Source organism: Callospermophilus lateralis, chromosome 13 (genome assembly GCF_048772815.1).
Source record: "Callospermophilus lateralis isolate mCalLat2 chromosome 13, mCalLat2.hap1, whole genome shotgun sequence".
Lineage (NCBI taxonomy): Eukaryota > Metazoa > Chordata > Mammalia > Rodentia > Sciuridae > Callospermophilus > Callospermophilus lateralis.
Window position 1 is genome coordinate 14,528,979 of NC_135317.1, and position 22,995 is coordinate 14,551,973.

The 22,995-nt window shown below is 34.9% G+C and overlaps 1 protein-coding gene and 1 non-coding gene across 2 annotated transcripts in view; both read right to left on the bottom strand.

The window, feature by feature from the left end:
• Lyst (lysosomal trafficking regulator) overlaps nt 1–22,995 on the bottom strand; it is a 174,176-nt gene that overhangs the window by 44,807 nt on the left and 106,374 nt on the right. Inside the window, exons 29-38 of the mRNA XM_076872866.1 lie at nt 19,557–19,748; nt 18,297–18,475; nt 16,264–16,470; nt 9,708–9,884; nt 9,087–9,163; nt 8,610–8,798; nt 6,106–6,251; nt 5,931–6,027; nt 4,929–4,990; nt 2,577–2,632 (exon numbers count right to left, since the gene is read on the bottom strand). Of these exons, the coding sequence (XP_076728981.1) occupies nt 2,577–2,632; nt 4,929–4,990; nt 5,931–6,027; nt 6,106–6,251; nt 8,610–8,798; nt 9,087–9,163; nt 9,708–9,884; nt 16,264–16,470; nt 18,297–18,475; nt 19,557–19,748 (1,382 nt within the window). The remainder of the gene's footprint in view (nt 1–2,576; nt 2,633–4,928; nt 4,991–5,930; nt 6,028–6,105; nt 6,252–8,609; nt 8,799–9,086; nt 9,164–9,707; nt 9,885–16,263; nt 16,471–18,296; nt 18,476–19,556; nt 19,749–22,995) is intronic.
• On the bottom strand, nt 7,770–7,871 carry LOC143379777 (U6 spliceosomal RNA). The gene has a single exon (XR_013088554.1). It is a non-coding gene; the product is annotated as a U6 spliceosomal RNA (small nuclear RNA).

Below are 22,995 nucleotides of genomic sequence, written 5' to 3' on the forward strand. Positions count from 1 at the left end.
CCCCTCTGGCTTGATCTATTCATCCCACATAACACTGGCTACCACTGAGCTCTTCCCTGTTTCACTTTTTGGAGAATGTCATATAGTTAGAACCATAGCTATGTAGTCTTTCAGGTTAACTTTTTTTGCTAAGCAAATCTTTTAAATGCATAACTGAGCCTAAAAAAAGAGAAGGTAAGTGAAATCCCCAGAGGGGGGAAAAAAAGAGCAGAAGTCACACTTTGGCTGCCTGGTTAGGTGTGTGTTTGCAGGTATATACATGTATGCACAAATCCTGGTTCCAGATGAAATGAATGAACATCTATAACATACAAAAGATGAGGCCTGTGTTTTCTGGAATCAGAGTGTTGAACCAAGACTCTTTCAGAGAGCTAAAATCCATGACCAGACACATTCCCAGCAAAAGTACAGACAAAACCAATGTGCCTATCAATAAAGAATACCAGGAAGTGTCCCTCCTTGGTCTGAGCTGTGTGGAGAACAGAAGGAGGCTTCTGAGAATTCAGATGCCATGCCCACACATGGGTCTGAGTCAAGTAGCCCGTCTGAGTGACCTGGAGACCTCCAAGTTGTGAGACCCAGCTCCCGTGCTCAGAGCCATCCTGCAAAGGCAAACCAGGGTCTCTGGAGGAACACTGCTGTGACTAGTATGGCACTCTCGCAGACCAACACCCACCAGAGCCAGGGACCCTTCCCACTTACCTGGGGGAGACTGAAAAAGTGACCCCTGGAAGGCCCTAATCCTAGCCTGCTCAGACAATCCCCCACATTCTGGAATTAGAGGTGGGGCCACGGGTCCTACACATCATACCATTACTGTCTCCTTCCAAAGTATAAAACCAAGAAAAACTGAAACAATGTGAGTCTAATAGTTTATAAATTAAAACTGAATACATGAATTGTTACTCAATCTTGTAATAGAGAAATCACGAAAAATGTTTATAATTAAAGTATAAGACTTTATATTCTCAAATAAAGTGCCTCCTAGTTTTTCCCCCTATTAATTTTCACTTTTGGAAAACTATGTTTGTCTACTCCTTTTGTGTTGGCCAACAGGAAACTCAGAGTGAAATTTAGAATTCAATTGCAATTAATATTTTACACCAAGTTCTCTATTTTCAAAAGCATGTTTAAATTTTTAAAATTTGAATTGCTATATTCTGTGTTTTCCCTGGGTCCCAAATAATTTTTAGAATAGAGTCAATACATTATAAATAAAATAAAAAATTTTAGTGAAAGCATAATATTCTCAAATTTAAATAAAATTCCGCTTTGTTTAGCTTCAATGTCAATTCAATTCAACACACACAACTAAACATTCTTGTGCAAGGTACTTGTTAAATCCTCTGCATGAAATCAAACTGTACAAATGCTTAAAATGCAAGATAGTAAATGTCATATAGGATGAAATAATACTATAAAAGCACAGAAGAAGGAAAGGTCCTTCAAGCTATCAAAAGGCAAAGGCATTTTTAGAAGTCTTTAAAAGAAGGAAAATGTTATCTCTGGACACAGGAAAATGTGATCTCATATATCAACTATTAAATTATTTGGTTGATAAAAAGATATAACTTGAAAAATAACTATACTTTTACTAACTGGGACAAACCCTGAGTTAATTTCTATATAAATCAGGAAAGAATGCCTCTCAATTTTGGGGGCTACATTAAATATTTTCTTGACTGTTTCACATTATTGGTTTTATAATCAAATTTGTTGTTTTCATTAATTAATTACATTAAAAATATAGTCATCATTAAACCATATATAATCTTATTTAATAGCCTTAGAAATTCAAGGCTTTAAGATTTTTCTAAAACAAAAACTCTTATTTCTCTTATTATAGGAATCTCAAAAAATATTTTAATGGTATACAAAGTAATTCAAATGGATTAAAAAGACTTACTATAGGAAAATATGAATTAAGAGTTCTTTTTTTTTCTTTGATATTGGGGACTTCTGGGCACTTAAGCACTGTGCCACATCCCCAGCCCTTTTTTGTATTTTATTTAGAGACAGGGTCTCACTGAGCTGCTTAGCTCCTTGCTTTCCACTGAGCTGTCTTTGAACTCATAATCCTCCTGCCTCGGCCTCCTGAGCTGCTGAGATTACAAGCGTGTGCCACTGTGCCTGGCTTAAGAGTTCTTTTCATTATTTTCTAATTAAGATCAGTATTTCTAGAAGAATAAGCTACGTGAATATCAGGATGACTTAAGTTATTCAATTACACAAAATTTTTCTTTCTTTTTGAAGGCAAAGGTACTTCATAGTAAATTGGGAGTGGTGGGGAGTAGCTACTTGTGGCCACCAAGGATACTGCTGAGACAGAATGGACATAAGCTGAAGTAAGAGGAGCACTTTAGAATATGACACATAATAGTAACTGCTGAGAGACAGAGGAGATGGCACAATCTTCTTTTTAAAATTATCTTTTAAAAATGTTTGTCATTCAGATTAATCTACACACGGAGTGACAATGGATAAGCTGTAATAGTTCTGCCTGCTCTCTCATAATGGATTATATTTTTGAAATTTGTTTAGGCTTAATGTAAGTGAAAACTTAAGCTTCTACTCACCGAACTTTCAACTGTATCAGAAGCATTATCTTCCACAAAATACATTCCACATTTACCTGCAGAGTAAGAGTTTACAAACGTACACACACTGTTATCAGATATGATTAAAGCAGTACTTCTGGAGTCCTTGGGCTTGACTTTGAACTCTACATCTAGACATAGTTCCCAGGACTGAGTAAATATTTTTAAATGGTATCCATAAGATCTTGGGCAAGTTACTTAACCTCAATGTGTCTACTAACAAAAAGATGTGTGTGTTGGGGAGGAGGCTGTAATTTATAGAATTATTGTGAAAATTAAATTAAAATATATAAAAATGCTTATCAGAAATGTCTGGAACTTAACACTACATAAATATTGGCTATTTATTATTATAATTATGCTTTTTATATTACAAGCACATTGATTTGCTTTGTTTTGTCACACACTGATTGAAGTCAAGGGGTAAACCAAATTTTCTAGCAAAAGAGGATTAATAATAATCCTTAGTTGTTTTAATGATTGAAACATTCAATAGAGCAAAATAGCTCCCATTTTTTTCTGCTTCCTAGGCTGCCTGTTGCTAACACATACCATGTTTTAAAATGTTAGGAACTTCCCTGGGGCTCTGCTGCCAGCACGCTGGTCACCCTTGAGTACTGGGGGCCCATGCAGCAGTGGCATAGCTGGCTCTGAGAAGGATAGTATCTCCATCCTTGGGATGGTGGGACTCAGTCCCAGCGAGCTCAGAGCTCCATCTTGGACCATGGAGGTTGCAGCTTTTTCAAATTTGAGTGTGCATTAGAGTCACAGAGAACTCATCCAAACATAGACTCCACCCTCCACAGAGTTTCTGATTCAGGAGTTCTGGGCTGGGGACCAAGAGTGCATTTCTAGTAAGTTCCCATGTGATGCTCCTGCTGCTGCTGATTTAGGACCAGCTTTGAGCACAGTTGGCTGACAGCATACATATGGGTTCTTTAAAGGAATAGAGACCAAGTATTTATAACTATTTCTTCATTTCTTGAGGGAAAAAAAATCCCCATCAAATTTAACTATAAAAGTATTTATGAAACAACAATCTTGGCCTTTCTCTCAGAAGCACAAGAAAGAATATAAATTATGAAAAATATCAAGGTATATAATATATATGTCTTATGTATAAATGTATCTGTTAAAATAGTAGAAATATAAGTATACCAATATATTTTTATTTTAAAAGTCTAAATCGGTATATTGTAAAAGGAATGATTAGATTAAAAATGTGCACATATAAAGATATCAGATTAATTAAAATTAAAATTTTAATTATGTGTTTTCAGAAACCAAATGTCATCTCCCTTCCTCCACCTTCTTCCCTTCCTCCCCTCCTTCTTTCTTTCTTTCTAGTTCTGGGGGTTGAACCCAGAGGTGCTCTACCACTGAGCCACACCCCCCAGCCTTTGGATTTTTTATTTTGAAACAGGACCTCACTAAGTTACCCAGCCTGGCCTACACTTTTGACCCTACCTACTACCTTAGCAGTGTATGTGCTGCTGTGCCTGGGCAAGATGTAATTTCTTATGATTTATAAGTTATAAGCTTTATAGTAGTCCCTCCTTATCAGTGGTTTTGCTTTTGGTGGTTGCCATTACCCATAGTAAACCATGGTCCAAAAATATTAAGTGGAAAATTCCAGAAATAAGTCATTAAGTCATAAATTTTAAATTACATGTTATTCTGAGCAGCATGATAAAACCTTGTCCTGCTCCATTTTGCCTGAAACATGAATCTGCCCTCTGTCCGGTGCAGCCATGCTATATATGCTACCTGTCCATTAGTCACTTAGTAGCCATCCCAGTTATCAGATCGACTCTTGAGGTATTATAGTGCATTCAAATAACACTTATTCAGCTTCATAGTGGCCCCCAAGCAAAAGAATGGCGATGCTGGAAATTCAGATGTGCCAAAGAGAAACCACAAGTGTTTCCTTTCAGGTGAAAAAATGAAAGTACAATAAAATATTCTGAGTTATTTTGAGTTATTCACGTAACTTTTATTATTAAATATTATTATCATTGCTCTATTTTATTATTAGTTACTGTTGTTAATTTTTAATGTGCCTAATTCACAAAGTTTTATCACAGTTATATAGGGAAAAAAAAGTATATAGGGAAAAAAAAAAGGATACACTGGATTTAGTATGCTCTATGGTTTCAGGCACACACTCAGGGTCTAAGATGTATCTCCTGCAGATGATGGGAAACTATTGTCTATATAATGTCATAGCCATGTGGTATTAGAGAAAGTTTATCTGATATAATGTAAATGTGTCAAAACACTTCAAATTATCTAAGGATAAATTGTATATAAAATTCTTCAAAATTGACTTACCTAACAACAATTCACCAGCTGTCTCTCTAGATGGTGCAACGCTGATACACCTTCGATTTACTCTGGCAAAACATATTTAAAATCACTGTGATTAAATGTTTTGACCACTTTAAGAGTGTAAGTTTTATCTAGTGGAAGATTTCAGCAAAGTGAACTAGTGTTTCAATAGCATGAGGTATCTTGTCAAAACCCATGGGACAATACTATGCCATTTCTTAACATTCCAGTGGAGGAGGAAAAGACTGAACCCTTTAGAAATGCTTATAATCCCTGTATACACAATATAAGGGTTTGGCTAAGTAAAATAGTCTTCAATGTCTCAGATATTCAGTAAATAAACAGATATTGTTTGATGCCACTGATACTTCAATACATAAAGAAAACCTAGTATACTAGGGGATCACGGAGTCAGAACTAAGTTCTCTATTCTTTTGTCAAGTCACTTATTTTTTTGAGGCTTAGTTTTTATATATAAACTGGGCATGAAAATAATAGCAACCCCAGCAACTGTAGTGATAATACTATCAATAGTTAATATATACTGACAAACATAACACTCAATGCTATGAAAATTTGAGTATGATTATTTCCCTTCTTTAATAGGTAAGGAAACTGAGGGAGAAAGGCTAATAAGTAACTTGCCCAAGATCAGATCACTAGGAAGAGTTGGTTCTGGAATTTGAACCTTTAATTGCTACAATATATTGCCTGTTGATGAGATCACCAGCAGCTCTATCTACTCTATAGAGCTATAAAAAAAAGTCAGCTACAAAAATATAAGTATGCTAACAAAGGTCAGACACAGTATGACAACTGAGATGTAACAGACTGTGCTAACAATAATGCCATTTGGAATTTGGCTATCCAACCATGTCCTGTTTTGAGCCTCTCTTATTTAGGACTTTTCTTAAAACCACAGCATTATATAAAATGAATATTACAGCAATGCTACAAAAAACCATACATTCACAAGAAAGTGAATGTCTGTGGATTCAAATTTACCTTATAGATTCACTTGCAGCTTTGTCTTTGACAGTAGAAGAGAAAGAAGAATGAGTTTTGTCTTCAAACAGGTAAGAGAGTGGTGGTTTGGCCACATCTGTTGGGGAAGACATACATATTATCTAACAACCAGTTATCTGCCATATTAATGTGCTGAGGAAGAAGCCACTATTACCTTCTGATTTTTGTCTATCTCTCAGTAGATACTTATTTGGAATAGTTAAGTAACATCTCTGCAAACGTCTCCTCTCTCGGTTTGGCCCTTCTGTGGGATCTAACTGCCATGAGGTTGGATAGTAGATGGGGTCATACCAGACAGCTCTGAAAGTGAAAAAAAGGAGCATTTTAATTGGCCACCCAATTAAAGTCATTGAAGTCTATTTTACATAGTCTATTTCTATCAGCCTTAAAAATCATGATAGAAATTGAGTAAATAAAAATTGCAATAGATCTATTAAATTAAAAAAAAAACAGGCTAGGGATTGCATATACATAGAACAAAAGGATAATATAAAAAATGTGTATCCTTCTGCTCCTAAGTCCCAGTTTCTGAGCACCCTTCTGGAGCAAGCTCTGCTTCTAGTTTCTTGTGTCTACTCAATTTTTATAAAGGACATATCACCCCAACTATGAAAACTTTAGCAACATAATATAACACATTAGATTTTATATGGTTAACTAATGAAAAAAACTTTTTTCCAAATTAACTTTTTACATTTCCCATTGTGTCTATTACCTAATATAAAAAATTAGCTTTTTTTGTGATATGTATCACTTACAAAATGTTTTAAAATAAATTTATATTTTAGCTGACAAGAATATTAAATATTAAATATATTTTTAGAAATAAATAAGAGGGCTGGGGTTGTGACTCAGCGGTAGAGCCTAGCACATGTGAGGCCCTGGGTTTGAGCCTCAGCACCATATAAAAAACAAACAAATAAATAAAATAAAGGTGTTATGTCCAACTACAACTAAAAAATAAATATTAAAAAAATAAATAAATAAGAGAAAAATCACTCTTAATCCTACTATCCTAAACTTTAGATTCTTTCATTTTTAAACATGCATGTTTTTAATTTGCAGTTAAAACCATGACACATATATTTCTATGTCCTGCCTTCTTTCACTGAACACAGCGTAACCTTCATTATCATCTTTTCAAGTGTCTGCTGAATATCACGCTGAGTGGACGCATCATGATGTATTTAACCATGTTTCTAGTACTCTTCATTTACATTCTTTTCAATCATTCACCAGTGTGACTGATACAGAGATGGAAACCTTTATGTTTATTGTCTGATGTATATTGAATATTTTCCTTATGATAGAATCACTGAAACATTTTTAGAGTTAGAAATATTTGTAGAGAAGCTGGGTATGGTAGCACATGCCTGTAATCCCAAGGGCTCAGGGGGTTGAGGCAGAAGGATTGCAAGTTCAAAGCCAGCTTCAGCAACTTAGCGAGCCCTAAGCAGCTCAGTGAGACCCTGTCTCAAAATACAAAATAAAAGGACTGGGGGTGAGGTTCAGTGGTTAAGAGTCTCTGGGTTTAATTCCCAGCACAAAAACAAAACAAAACAAAAAGAATGTGGGGTTCTGACATAAATTGTCACAGTGTACAATGCCACCAGACCTCTGCCCAAGGACAATTAATATTCTTTACTATCTTGCTGTGGATACTAGCCCCTGAAAAAATATTTTTAATGTAAAGAGTAAAATGGAGTATCTGAAAGCTTAAAAAAATCAAATTAGCCTCCAGCAATACTGAATGCTTTCCCATTTGCTTATTAGCTCTATTTGTTTCACATGAGGAGTATGTTCATATCTTTTTTTTTTTTAAATATGCAGTGCTTCACAGATCTGCATGTCATCCTGTGCAGAGGCCATGCCAACCTTCTCTGTATTGTTCCAATTTTAGTACACATGCTGTTTGTGCTTTTGCTTTTTTTGAAATTAAGGGATTATGATATTTTCCTTTCAAATATGCATAAGGTTTCCAAACAATAGAAATATTAACTCTTTGATAAACTTGCTAAAAATAGACTTCAATGCTTTTTCATCTTTAACTACACTAGCAAAAAATTAAAGTTCAAAATCAATAATTTCTTTTCAGTTTCTTCTGTTGCATTAGAGCTTAGAAAGTTACCTACTCTTCCCATTTGATACTCTATTTTCTTCCACATTATAAACTTTTTGAGTTTAATTCTTTCATCTACCTATAATTTATCTCAGCATGTAATAGTGTATTTTGTACCCTAAGTCATACAAATCAATTTTCTTAAATAATTTAAAAAATAATACTTAAATTTCCCTCTTTTCAGTACTCATAATGTATCTTCTAAATCACATTAAACAAGTCTTAGTTAGACAAAGATCATTTGTTTCAATTATCCTACTTCAGTGATTTTCCTATTCATTTGCAAAGACCGTATTTTAAAATTAAATTTTACTGTCTGAAAGAGCTAATGCCCCCCTTACATTTTTTTTCTCCAAGAATTAAAAAAAAACTCTCATGATTATTCTTCAAAATAAAAAAAGAAAACACTTGTGATTAAACAAAAAATGTTTAAGCTATTGAAACAATTTTGTCAATGTGAATTCCTGAGTGAAAACAGTGTTTAATACCCACTTATAGAACCCACAGGTAAACAACTTTAAGCCGCCTCTCCTGCTCACCTATCATGTGTCAGCTGCTGAATGAGCTCCTGCCAGTGTCTGCTGGCACTCAGGTCAACTTTGTACATTCCTCGGATGTGCTGGATCACCTTTTTCCTCTCAATTCCCTGGGAAAGAGACACTGCCTGTGTGATATCTGCAGCTATTTTAGATATATCCTTTGATTTTGAATCGAGACGCTGAAAGAGACTAAATAATAAGATTGTCCATAAGTTAAGTGAGTATGGAATATTGAATATTTATCAAAACACAGTACTTTTAAACTGAAAGATTACACGAGTGTTGGGAGTATAGCTCAGTGGTAGAATTCTTCCTGGTATTCGCCTTGCCCTGGATTTGATCTCAGCGCCACAAAACACTGCCCCACCTCCCAAAATCTCAGAAAACCAAAAACCAAACCAAATCAGAAAAGCTAAAAGTATACATGAGACCTAAGGATCCCCACAGGATATGACTTTGGAACATATAAAATCTTACCTTTGCTGATTATTATTAACTGTTTTCTGCCAGGAAGCTTTGTTCACGCCTTCTTCAGTTTCATATTTCTTTTGTTCCTAAAAGATTTGTATGATAATATATTACATAAAATTTCTTTCTTGTCATGTGCCAATGTTATGGTATGGAGGCCAAGAAACTAATTTTAAAACCAGTTACCCAAGAAAAAATATCTTCAGGATACCAGAATATTAAAATATATAAGGCACCTAAGTAATGCTAGCACTATCCTTTATTACCGTATGATTTGGGTTATAGAAGTGAGGGTAGAAGAGTTCACTTCTAAACTGGATGGAGTAACAATGCCACCTGCTCCCCTATTTTGCCTTTTCACTGAAGAACCCATAACTCAAGGTATAGATCAACTTGCTTGTCACCATAAGAATTTTCCCTTCACTGAAGGCTACTGACAATGGACAAGGATGACTGAACAGAGAATAAAAAACTCCTTAAGATACCAACTTTTTTTCTCTCAAAGTGAAAAAGCACCATATGTTAAAAAAAAATCACTTCAAGTTTACCATTAGTGATACTCTACAATTAAAACATTTTTCAAAATCATACTCAATGGTAATGGGAACAATCATGGTTCCACTGACTCACCTCTTTGATCATTTTAATAAGGTCTGGTTTTGATGGTGCGCTGGGAGGGATGCACTTGTGACCACATAATTTTAAAGTATTCATCAGTAGTTCTGCTGTGTCTAGTTCCTCTTCAGTCAGCTCGTCTTGGTGATTATGTATCAACTCTGACAAATACAAAACTAACTTGGCTCCATGCTTTAAAAAAATAATATTTTTTTTTAGTAATAAGGAATTTTTATTTCTTCCAAATAAATTATTTAATAGTAAAATAAATTAAATTGCTAGACTGATTTGTTTGAATCTGATCTGAATACATCAGGTACAAAAGACATCTCCAGGGACAAATGAAAAAAATTTAATTAGGCACTGGATATTTGATGACATTTTGTTAGGTGTAATGATGTCATTATTGCAGAACAAAATGCCTTTAAACAAAAAATGTAGAAAATGCCTTGATTTTAATATTTTACTTTAAAATAACTTAGAAAAAGAAGACATGACTACAAAACAATAAAAATACTAATGAATGTTAAATCCAGGTGATGGTGACATGGTGTTCATTATACTACTCTGTCTATCTCTGTATATTTGATATTTTCCATTTTAAGAGGTTAAAAAGTAGCACACTAGCTACCTAACTTTGGGGGACAGAATTTTGGAGAGGATTTGTTAAAGGAATACAAGATATGGGAATACAACTGGGGATACAGAAAAAGACTTCTTAGTTTTTCTCAGAGAAAGAAGGGAAACTTTTTTAAAAAACCATAAATGTTAAAGAAATATGCTTATCCATTCATTTTTCTTTTGATTTTTGCTCAGTAGAAGAGAAGTTGGTGAAATTTCCAAAACAAAGCCTATCTTGGCTCATCTATTCACTGCTCTGAGAGAGAGCAAGAGGTGGAAAGCTCTGGAGCCAGAGAGATCTGAGCACCGAGTTCCACACGCATGTTCAGGGGAGTGGTTTGGGTCAGTCTTCTATAAGCAGCCCTTCAACCAGAATTACAGCATTACATAAGGTAGACAATTGTCCTTTGCAGTCCAAACTGAAACCCAACTTGGGCTCGTGCTTTTCAAAGTACATGTATGAAGACATGAATTGGTATGAATATACTTTTTATACAACCAGAGGAATGAAAAATTGTGCTCTATATGTGTAATAAGAATTGTAATGCATTCCACTGTCATATATTAATAAAAAAATTTTAAAACACAACAATAAAAATAAATAAATAAAATAAAGTGACCCTTTCATAAATAAAATAAAGTGACCCTTTCATGTTATCAGATGTATACAATATATTAATTTTGTGAACAATTTAAACATGTCCATTTTACTTTAAAATTTTGCATTGATACCAATACTACTGCATTTGGTTTTATGACATTTTAAACTGAGAACAGTATTAAATGTCAATAGATGGATCTGGAAATGATTACACTTTGGGTAATATTTAAATTAACATGGAATCACATCACGTAATTTCCCCAAAGCTAAGATGAACACATGCAATGGTGAAAATATCAAACTCATTTTAATGCAACATTTAGTTGCATTAGTCACAAGACAGCTGTCACCTGACCAAAAGAGGAAAAGGAACAGATGCTGTGTGAGTAAAAGCTTGAAGAGTTGGTAAATAAAGAAAAATGGTAAATGACTGGAATATTTTCATACATGTCTTAAAAGTAGCATTCCTGATATAACTTGTAAAATATTTCAGTTTAGTATTTGGTGGCATTCTAAAGTTATCTTGAAAGACTATCCGAAATGTTTTTATTCATTCTGAATATGCAAAGAAACACATGATTTTCTTTAACACTAAGTTGTTCCTAATATCTCATTTTAACATCCTCTGATCGATTGGTTCATTGATTATAGTTTCTGGGACTATAAAAGGTGTTACTGGGGGTAGATGCAAACATTTTTCTTTTTTAATTAGCCCTCACAAAACAGATTTCTTGGGAGGCTTGGGGTAGGAGAATGTCTTGAAACTATGAGCTTGAGACTTAAGCAACAGTAGCAAGACTTAAGCTCAAAAACAAAAAGGAACTGACTCTATTAAACATATATCCCTACAAAATAATAAAACGCTAAAGGGCATAAAATAAAAATTTTCAATGAAGGTTCTCAGAAGGAAGAGTTCTATATGGACTATACAAAGGGAGGATGGTTTTCAAGGTGCTATGGAGTGAGCTGGGTCTAGGGATGAAGAGGGGAAGGGGCTCATGGACACAGGAGAGGGCACTGTGCATAAAGCAGCATGGCAGTAGGCTGCACAGGATGAAGCAACAAGAGAAGTGACAGAACTACCTAGAAGGAGTGGAGACTACAAACTGATCTGCTGAAGCCGACAAACAGCAGGGGGCTTTAAGACCCAAGCAGACTAGAAATGGATGCTATCTGGTATGCAGGTGAAATCTCTGCACACCACCACATAACAACCTTCGGACACACTCTTAAGTAAAGCAAGTAAGGGCAGAAGAGGCTTTTCTGCTTACTACCTTCCTGTAGGCTGAGTAGAGGGGGTGATACCGACAGAGGTATGTGTGTGTTTGTGGACAGACTTGGTTATACCTTTAACAGAAATAAAATAAATGAACACACTACCTACAGGGAGAAGGAGGAGGGGAGGGCACAGGTAAAAGGCCAGAAGCTCTCTGAATATGCTGTTTTACAATCTGCTTTGGGAAAATTAAACAAATTAAAAAAAACTAAATTTAAAAATTAAACAAAACCCCAATGGAATCTGTAAAAATAGAAAATAAAAAGAACCTAACTAGTTGGTTAAAGTTGATGGCATTAACCAAATAAACTATTTTAAGTTATTTTCTAATACTTCATTTTCAACATATACTTCTAATAGTAACCTAAGAACAAAGAGAACCACAAAGGAATCTTAGGTTACATCTAGTGGGATTGTTATTAGTGGTAACATTAGTTATCATCACTAATTATAACTATTTGTGACGATCTTATTTTGAAAATATTATATATACAGAAAAATAAAGCAAGTAATTATGTTAATGTCATCTGGATTGTTATCATTAATAAAAAGAACTACAAATATAAAATCCACAAAAAGGAAAAAGTTATCAGATGAACTCATGATAACTTTTTCTTTCTAAAAAAAAAAAAAAAAAAAAAAAAAACCTATTTCCTAGCTTTGTCCACTAAAGTGACTGAGAAGAAATAAAAACCTAGAGGAAATGAATGCACTTAGTACCTAGAATTGTAGTCCCTAAATCCTGCGATCTTGAGAAGAAGAACAGGGATTTCTTGGTGAGTGTGGTTCAGGTTGTGGGAAAGAAAATCTACAGGAGACTTGGGACATCTTTCTATGCCAGAAATCAGGGAAGTCCATCTTATTAAATTGTAAAAAGTAGAAAAGGCCATGTTAAAAGGACACAAAAACTTCAATCTCTGCAGCATTAGTTTGAATATCAAATAATAATAACTTTAATAGATTAAAACACATAAAATTTATTTTAAACTACTTGAGTCCATAAAGATCCCTCAAATTAAAACAATATAAAAGTTAGAGGCGACAAGGGAATTAACTCATTACTTTAAAATTTAATAAATAGGAAAAGAAACACAGGCTGGGGGAGTAACTCAATGGTAGAATGTTTGTTGGGGTTGCACCCCCAGCACTATTAAAAAAAAATGTAAAAACAAACATTTATTCTGCCTTTCCTTCACTGAATATTTTAAGGTAGTCAAATAATTGACAAGGGAAAGTTTTTCTCTATGACAAATTTTAACAAATAGATAGTAAAGGAATGAGAAACTCACGGAAATGACTATTTTCTAACTCCTATGGGAGAAGCAGAATTTGGCAATTATCATTCATGACTGGTATGCTATTTAGGTTAAAGATGGATGGTACACTACAGACTGGAGGGATCAGGCAAAGCAGAGCAATCAGAGCAATCTGTGCCCCCTGCACTGATATGAGAGCAACCCTAGAACACGGGGATCCAGCCCAGCCTGTGATCCAGAGCCACAGGGTATGGTCCCTGGGTAAAATCTGCAATGTGAGAAACTCTACAGAATAAGTGACCCTGAAAAATACAATGATAGAAGAGAATTGATGTAGATTAAAAATATTTAAAACACCAAACAAATGCAATATGTGGGCACTGCTTGTATCCAGAATCAAGCAAATTAATTATTTAAAAAAGTAGAAAAAATTGGGAAAATTTCAATACTGATTGGGTAGTAAGTGGAAAAATAAATTACTATTGATATTGCTGAGAGTGGCAGGTAAAAAAGGTCTTTACCAGTTATAGATACAAATTGAGGTATATCTAGGTGAAATGATTAGATATCTGAGATTTGCTTCAAAACATTACAAAGAAAAATCATAGCTGAGTAATGTCCTATGGGACCCTTTCCTGATTCTCCAAGGTTATAGATATGTTTGAAAACTCCCATAAGACGCTTTTAAAAATCAGGTACAGTAATTTGGTGTGGCAAGAAGGTTATTACAGAAAGCAAGGAATTTGGCAAAGTCTGAGCTAGACTGGGAAGGCAGACCACAGAGAAAGGGATGCAACTGAGAGACACAGCAAGTAGGTGACTGGCCCTGGCGACAAAACGGATTTAGAAGAAAGTCAACAAGCTGAGTCCAATAGTGATGTCACTGACACATGGACTAGGAGGAGGCGACTGATGGGGAAAAGAGGGTTGCTAACACCAGGGTTGATTTTTAAAAAAATATTTTTTTAAGTTGTAGATGCACACACAATATATATATATATATATATATATATATATATATATATATATATATTTTTTTTTTTTTTTTTTATTTTTATGTGGTGCTGAGGATCGAACCCAGTGCCTCACATATGCAAGGCAAGCGCTTTGCCACTGAGCTACAACCTCAGCCCCCAGGGTTGATTTTTGATGGATAGAAACATTGCTGAATAAAAGGAAAGAAAAAAACACCACCTCAAAATTTCCACAGAAGGGAACAGGAAAAGGAAGATAATCAGCGCCCTCTTGCACTTGAGAGTCTCAGCTGGAAAGAGTGCCTGAGGGTATCCCAGGAAAGTCTCAACCCTATATGATGTATTTGAGTTTTCTAGGCAATAAAGGGATGCCTGTTCTTTTTAAATATGTCATCAATTAACTTCTTTATTGAGGAACAACTATTGACAAAATCTACAAATAGATACTAAATGCTTATTTCTAGGAGTTTTTTTTTTTTTTAATTAGAGTTTTACAGTCATACATAGTAGTTGGGTTCATCCTGACAAATTCACACATGTGTGGAATCTGATTGCAACTCACCACCCACCTTTTCCTCCTTTCCCCCTCCCCTGCCCATTCTCTCTCCTCTGCTCTATGTAACCACTGCCTAAAACAAGCTATTGGAGTCTTACTTTTATCACCCTCAAAATCTTCCTCATGACCCCTTCCAGGCAATTCCTTTCCCCACCACCACTTCCACAGACACTGCTTTCCTGAAGCCTATCATCATACTTAGTTTCTCCTGTTCCTGGACTTGAAATGAATGACCACAGACTGTGCAGTCACTTGTGCTTGGCTGTCCCCTCACCAACTCAGCTGTGTTGAGATTCATCCACGAGGCAGGGCTATCCATAGTCTGTTCGTCTTACTGTTGCACAGCAGTCTGCTGTACAAACATACCACACATTGCTTATGCATCTGCCTCTTGTACATATTTAGGTTATTGCCAGGATTTGGTTATTATGAAAAAGGCTGACGTGGATATTTTTGTATAAGTCTTTTTATGGACATACATTTTAGTTTCTTTTGGGTAAAAATATCTGAAAATTGCACAGCAGGGTCAAGAGTTATGCATATATTTAATTTTATAAGAAACTATTTAGCAGACCTCCAAAATGGTTCAATGTACCATTTTAAACTCTCCATTGATTGCTTTTTCTTATACTAGGACTTGAATCCCAGAACACTTAATCACTGAGTCACATCCCCAGCCACTTGTATTTATTTATTTTTTGATTTAGGGTCTCACTAAGTTGCTTAGGGCCTTGGTAAATTGCTGAGGTTGGCTTTGAATTTTCGATCCTCCTGCCTTGGTTCCCCGAATGACTGGGATTATAGGCATGCACCACTATGCCTGGCTCCACTGATCACTCTTAAGGTGACAGAATTTATATTCTAAATGTTCTTTTAACTGCTTTTGATCATTCTAAATTTTTTCATCATAACTGACTGGACATTTTTTGAAATATGCTGTATGTACTCTTACTTGAGATACTCAGTATAGGTGTTTCATAGATAATAAAATGCTTTTAAAAAGGCTTCCAGTTATTTAAAAAAACACTCCAAGATATGATAATAAATTACAAAGGATCTTATAAGAACTCAGACTCAGAACTTCCTAATTTAAGCACTGAAAAAAGATTGGGAAATAAACAGAGAAACCAAATCAACCCCACATAAAACAATTTAACAAAAGACCTCAGGTTAATAACTTGGTAAGAATATTATATTCATGACATTAATCATAAAAATACAGTTTATTTTCAGTTCTTGTTTTGAAAACTTTACTTGCTTACTTTTATCAAATGCTGAGATACTTACTTGCAGGGATGGGCTGAGACAGTCTCGCAGTATTTCCTGATGATTTGGTTCATGAACTATTTCAAATATCTGCTTTCTTTCTTGGGCAGTGTGGGCTGGTGATAAAATATGCACAAGTAGTCTTCCAAGCTGCATTCGGAAGGTTTCCTTACAAGATGATAAAATTTTAATCCACTGTTGCTTAGAACCATTGACTTTACTTGAACCCTTAAATCAAAATAGGAATGAATTAGGATCAGACTTCTTAAGTGATAATATACAAACCTCATATAGCCCTAAAGATGATAGAGCACATTTCATTCTAGATTTTAAAAAATTCTAGAATTAAAACAATATTCAAAGATAGACATATTTGTACCCATATAGGTGGGAGTTTAAGAGAGATGGAGGTGCAATGACATGTATAGTAGCATTATTCAAAATTGTCAAGAAGTAGAAACAATCCAAATATCCATTAATGGATGCATGTATGAACAAAATGCCGTCTATACATACAATGGGATATTATCCAGTTTTAAATAGCAGTCAAGTGCCCACACATATTTCAACATGGGTGAACCCTGAAAACAGTAGGCTAAATAAAATAAGCTGCATACAAATGGAGAGATATCATGTGATTTCACTTATATGAGGCATCTAGAACAGTCAAATTCTTAGAAACTAAAAGTGGTTATTGGGGGTGGGTGGGACTGGGTAATGGGAGTTATTGTTTAATAGGAACAGTTGTAGTTTGGGATAATGAAAAAGTTCTAGAGATAGTGGTGCACAAAAACATGAATTACTTAATGCCACGAGTTTGTGCTCTTTAAAGTGGTTAAAATGGTAAATTTTATGTTACACACATTTTATCAATTAAAAAAAAGAGAAAGATGGATGAAAAAGCTAAAGTTTTATGCCATTTAAAAAATTACCAAGGGCTTAGTATTGTAAATTAAAAATTAAACCAAAAACAAAATTATCAAAGAGCAATGGCAGATACACCCACTTTCATTTTACAATAAAGGATTCATAATAAAGAATTAGTACCACAACATTTAGCATAACATTCACATATTAAGTATATAAGCTGACCATCAATTTTCCCTAACAAATGACTACCTCAGTTGTTTCAACCACTGAAGCTAGCCGACTTCTGGTTAAATCACTTGCCTTGAGTTCAAAATTGGAGTTGATTCTGAGTTTGGAAAATGACTTTCCAATTACTCTAAGTCCTAAGAGCCCTGTGTGAGTGACTTAATTCTACGTGAGTCTGCAGTTTGTTTTGCTGTTCAGAGCTGGACACTAAAACCTAAAATTTAGATTTAGAGATTGTCAGAATCATGATTTATGAGTTCTGCTAGAACTGGATCAATGTTAGTTATCTATGGCATGAACTGACTGATTTGTTCCTCAGGGTCATCCATAAATGACCCATGGAAGCCCAGGTGTGATAACAATAAATGGAGCCTGATGCAGCCAGTATTCTCTAAATCATTTTTAAGGTGTTGTATGTGTTTACTCCAAGATCTAAATTTCAAAATTCAGAAACTCAAGAGTATGGCTGTAAGTAAAGTCCTTTAAAAACCGGCTGATATGGGCTGAAGTTATGGCTCAGGGGCAGAGCACCTGCCTACCATGTGTGAGGCACTGGGTTCAATCCTCAGCACCATATTTAAAATAAATAAATAAAATAAAGGTATTGTGCCCATCTACAGGAAAACAAAACAAAACAAAACAAAACAAAACAGGCTGTTGATTAATATCTCAGAGTAATCATCAAAGAGTTACTCTTTTCTGATACTGATCTTCCTAGACTACAAGATTAGAAAAAGGCTTTCAGGGTACAGATCTAGAAACCAAGGTTGCATGAGGAGAGTCATTTGGAATGGGGAAATCAGCAATATTTATTACTTGATTATTAAAATTTAAAGTTGTTGGAGTTTCAGAAGACTCTCTGAAAGAGCACAAAGAAATAGATTTTGGAAATGTAGTACATAAACATAAAACCTCTATTCCTTTTGTGTGAATGAACATTTCCCAAGTAATATACTTACAATAGATACCTTGAATCCCTCAACCAGGTAGGTGAACATCTCTCTTTGAAATGGGTTGAAAACAGAAGGCTGCTCATGATGCATATTTTCCTCAGAAATTTCAGTCTGGGAAATTGAGGTCTTGTTTTGAGTTGCATTTTCTGGAGTTCTTAAAATGTCAATAATGTCTAAATTAAACTCTTTGAATTAAAAAAAACAAAAATTATTAGTCAAATCACAATACTACCATTATAAGTGATAATTATGCTTGTAAAAATATTCTATGCAATTACTAATTCAATTATCACAATATAAATGTGGGGGGGTATTCAAGATAGTATATACAGTATAGTAGAGGAAGAATTCACCTAAAATAATACAGATTTAAAAATACATTAAGTCACAAAATCATAAATAAAAGATTTAACTTACTAGTAAAGATGAGTTAAACTGCAAAATTATTAGAACCGTAAGACTCTTGTACATTAGCTAGATCTGCAGAACTGTTTCACTGTATGTACAATCCAATTACTGTGATAATCCTGGTTCAGTTTTGGAGTATAGCCTGGGAACTGTTACCCCAAATGTAAATTACAAAAGTTAAGACAAAATATCCCCCTTGGGTTTTCTGCTTTTCTAGTGATTAACAATAATTCTTTTCTTTTCCAGGCCTTTCTGAGGTTACCTAAATTTTTTTTTTCCCAGCTTTATTGGGGCATGATTGAGAAACAGACATTGTGTATGGTGGGTATTTAAAGTGTCAATGTGATGCACTGGCTTACATATACATTATCAATGATGCCTCAATCGATCTGCTACCTACTACACACTTCTATCTATATAACATTCCTTTTTTTGAGATATGGTCTTGCTGTGTTGCTCAGGTTGGTCTCAAACTCCTGTCACTGTCCTGATAGTGACATTGTACTATAGTTTTGCAAGATTCATTGGGGGAAAACAAAGTAAAAGGTACACAGGATCTCCCTATTTTTTCTTAACAACTTAATGTGAATCTATAATTACCTTAAAAGAAAAGTTAAAATATTAGAAGTACCAAATTACTCTAAAATCAACAGTCAATCTAGCATTCCATTTAATATTAAAAATCATCCTTTTATTCCAGACTATCCATTCCAGGTAAGAAATTCCTTTAATAATGTAGACGTTAAGAACAGAAAAAAAAATGCAGTTTAAAAATTTGAAACCTAATGGGTGCCCTCTGAAGTTACTTTTCTTTACATTCGCTGTCTGAGGAAGGACAAGCCAATTCTGCCGTCCTACCTTGGTAAATAATCCTGTTGACTGCTAGGACAGTGAGCCTCTGCAGCCTCTGGGCGAGCTCTGCCTCAGTGGCCTGGCTAGGGCTCTCCTGGCTCATTCTTCTCTGCATCATGGTGTGGAGCTCGTCACTGGCCACTGAGCGCATTTTTGTCAGAAGAGATTCTGTCTGAGCCAGGGGATATTTTCTAGGACCTTCAAGTATATAAATGAAAATGTGCAAAGCCAGTGTTAACAACAATCAAGAAATCTACTTTTACTACAACTTTTTGGTTATTAGACCACAAAAGACAGACTTATTTATCACAAAATAAATTTATACAAAGGAAAGAAAGAGAAAAAAATTAAAAGAAAGTGATATTTTCCCCTTTTCTAAGAAGTGCAACAGTACTTCTGGTTCTGAAGTCCAAAATAATCAGGTCAAAGCCCATGATGTAGTTTAATAGGAAGAATATCATTTTTGAAGGTTTGAGTCTTCTGAAATATTCAAAGTTTTAGATGGGCATAAGTGGTTCAGAATGTTTTGGTAAAATATTTTCAAATACTGTTTCACTTCCCTGTGTTTCAAAATCATCAGCAGATTTTTAAAGTATGTCATGTTTAGTAAGAATGTTACTATTTCTGGATAATTACTGTTGTTGGATTTTATAAAGTAGTTTTGAAAACTGTATATGATGACAAAGTAGAAATCAGCCAATAAAAGTGAAGAGATCAGAAGGGTGACTGTAAGCCCAGTGATTTGCTATTAGAATGATTTGGGGCAGATACATCATTTGGAATTCAGTGCTACATGAATATTTCCTGAGAAATTCTTTGTCAGATTAGACAGACTGGAGTGGTGCTCTTGCACCATTACTGCACCTGCTCTGGAAGGTACCACACCTGTAGTGCATCCAGGAGAAAACATGGGGGAGGAGTCTTGATTTAATGGGCTGAAGGAGAAGGGCATCGGAAGTTGACCATAGGAACCAAAATGACGTCTTGGCAGGTGAGGAATAATGGAACCCTTCATTGGAATTGAACCTTTGTTTTAATCATGAAAATATGTCAATTTCCATAAATAACTTCTATAAAAATGACTTATGCATGAGTAAACTATAATAGATTTTGATGACTTATCCTGCGAGACATTTAAAAATTTTATAGTTATTTTACATTGCACATTTTGGTGGGTAGAGTCACCTTTGGGGCAAACAAAACAAAAAGAAACAACAAGAAACAAACAAAAAGAATAAGTATCCTGGTTGTATGCTGGTTGCATTCAATGATAACACTATCAGGCAGAGTCCTTAGTTCAGGCAGATTCTTCCCTGATGTCTATGTCTCTGACCACTTTCCCACTGGTCATTGACAGTTGCCATCCAGAGGGAGGGCAGGGAACAGAAAGAAGGAATGCTGTCCTGTCCAGCACTGCATGCTGGGAAAGTGGGGAGCATGTCAGCACTCCTTCGTCGAGCCACATGGAGTTGGTGGGGCCTTAAGTAAATTTCTTTCTAAGCCTCAATTTCCTCATATGTAAGATGTGGATTAGAAATATAATAGAATTTACCTCACAGGTAGATATTTATCATTATCTCACAGTATATTCAATGTATTTATTTATATGCTTATTGCTTATTCTAATTCAAGTTCCAAGAGGACAGGTAAAATAGTAGCTGGTACATGGTTGGTACTCAGTAATTATTTGATGATTGAATGAATGGATCAAGAGTGTTATTTTCTGGATTAAATTACATAATGGATGTGAAACACAATACCTGCCTCATTCTTTAAAAAGAATAAAAAATTATTAATGGCTGGTATTTTTATTGGCTAAAAACAAAAAGGAAATTCATTTGTATGTGAATTATATTAATAATACAAAAATATCTACTGTCAGTATGAATGACAATTTAGATACATATATATATATATATAATGTATATAATTAATATATAAATAATTTCCCAATGCTGACTAACTTCATGCATTCAGATGACATGTAAAGTTTTTTGATATTGACATGCAAGGAAACAGAGATGATACATTTAAAAGAATGTACTTTACTGTCCTGTTTATAATGGCAAAAACAAACAAGTTATAAAACTTTGTTTACTGATAAAAAGGAAGAATATCATGATACATCAATTCAAGAGATTATCATGAATTCATTAAAATATTTATTGATATGGAAAGATGTCTATAATATATTAATTAAAATAGAAATCAGTTTGTAAATAGTAGGTACACAGCATGATGCCATTTAGGCAAAATTACATCTCTCTCCCATATATATATCCATGCCAAGAAGAGACACAGAGGCCAAGGAATTGGGACTCTGTTCCCTGAAGAGAAGGGAACTCAGTGCTGTTTGCAGGATGGGGTCCTGCAAAGGGAGGTGTTTGCAAGGCATCTACTGGCATGTAGGAACCTGTGCAGTATACTACTAGACCTGGGACAGGAAACAATCTACCTGGGACAAAAAAGAGGTACAAAGGTCGGCCAGCTCAGGAGGAGGAAAAGCTCAGGTAATAAATAATAAGACATAAGGGCAGAGAGTTTAGTTACATGAATGTTTCAGAAGTTTCATCTATGGAAGTTTTATTTAGAAAAAGTTAAATTACTTTAAGACATATGTTTACAAATGTTTCTATATGGGTGAGGTTTTTAGGACTTTAAAATTCTGCATAGCATTAAACACAAATAAGTGGATTAGTGTGAATAGAAGAAAGATTTGGTATTAAAAGTCTTTAAGTCTGTAAAGGTAATTAACTTTAAGAAAAACAATAGTGCTCTGTTTGGAGATACTTCAGTGTTTGTGTAAACAAATGATGTACACATACATGTATGTGCTTGTATCCTGTTTGTGGTTTTAGTTATCTTTCCAGATTATGTTTGTATAAAGGGAATAGCAGATTTTGTGGAAAACCTAAGGAGGTCTTTTAACATCAATACGGATTATTGGATAACATGTGCTAATTTACAGCTGGTTCTGATGGCATGTGCATTCTAACTGAGTACATGCCAGAGGCCATCGCCTGCCTGATTACTGCACCAACTCCTCCTTGACTCTCCACTACCTCTTTTTCTCTCCTTTAATTCACATTCTGTAGAAGCTGGAGGCATTTTTTTTCCTCCTACAGTACTAGAAATTGAATCCAGGGTGCTATACTGCTGAGCTACACCCCCACCCCTTTTCATTTTTTATTTTGAGAGAGGCTGCCTTGGAACTCGAAATCCTCCTGCCTCAGCCTCCCAAGCAGTAGAGATTACAGGTGTGTGCCACCATGCTAGGCTCAGAGTCACCCTTACAAAATGAACATCTGATTAGATCATGCCCACTGATTTAAAACCTTGACAACTTCCCATTAGGAAAAAATTCCCAATTCTCTGAAACGATCCATATGGTTATCCATGAATTGGCCCACATCATCCTGGACAGCCTCATCTGGCAACACTCTCC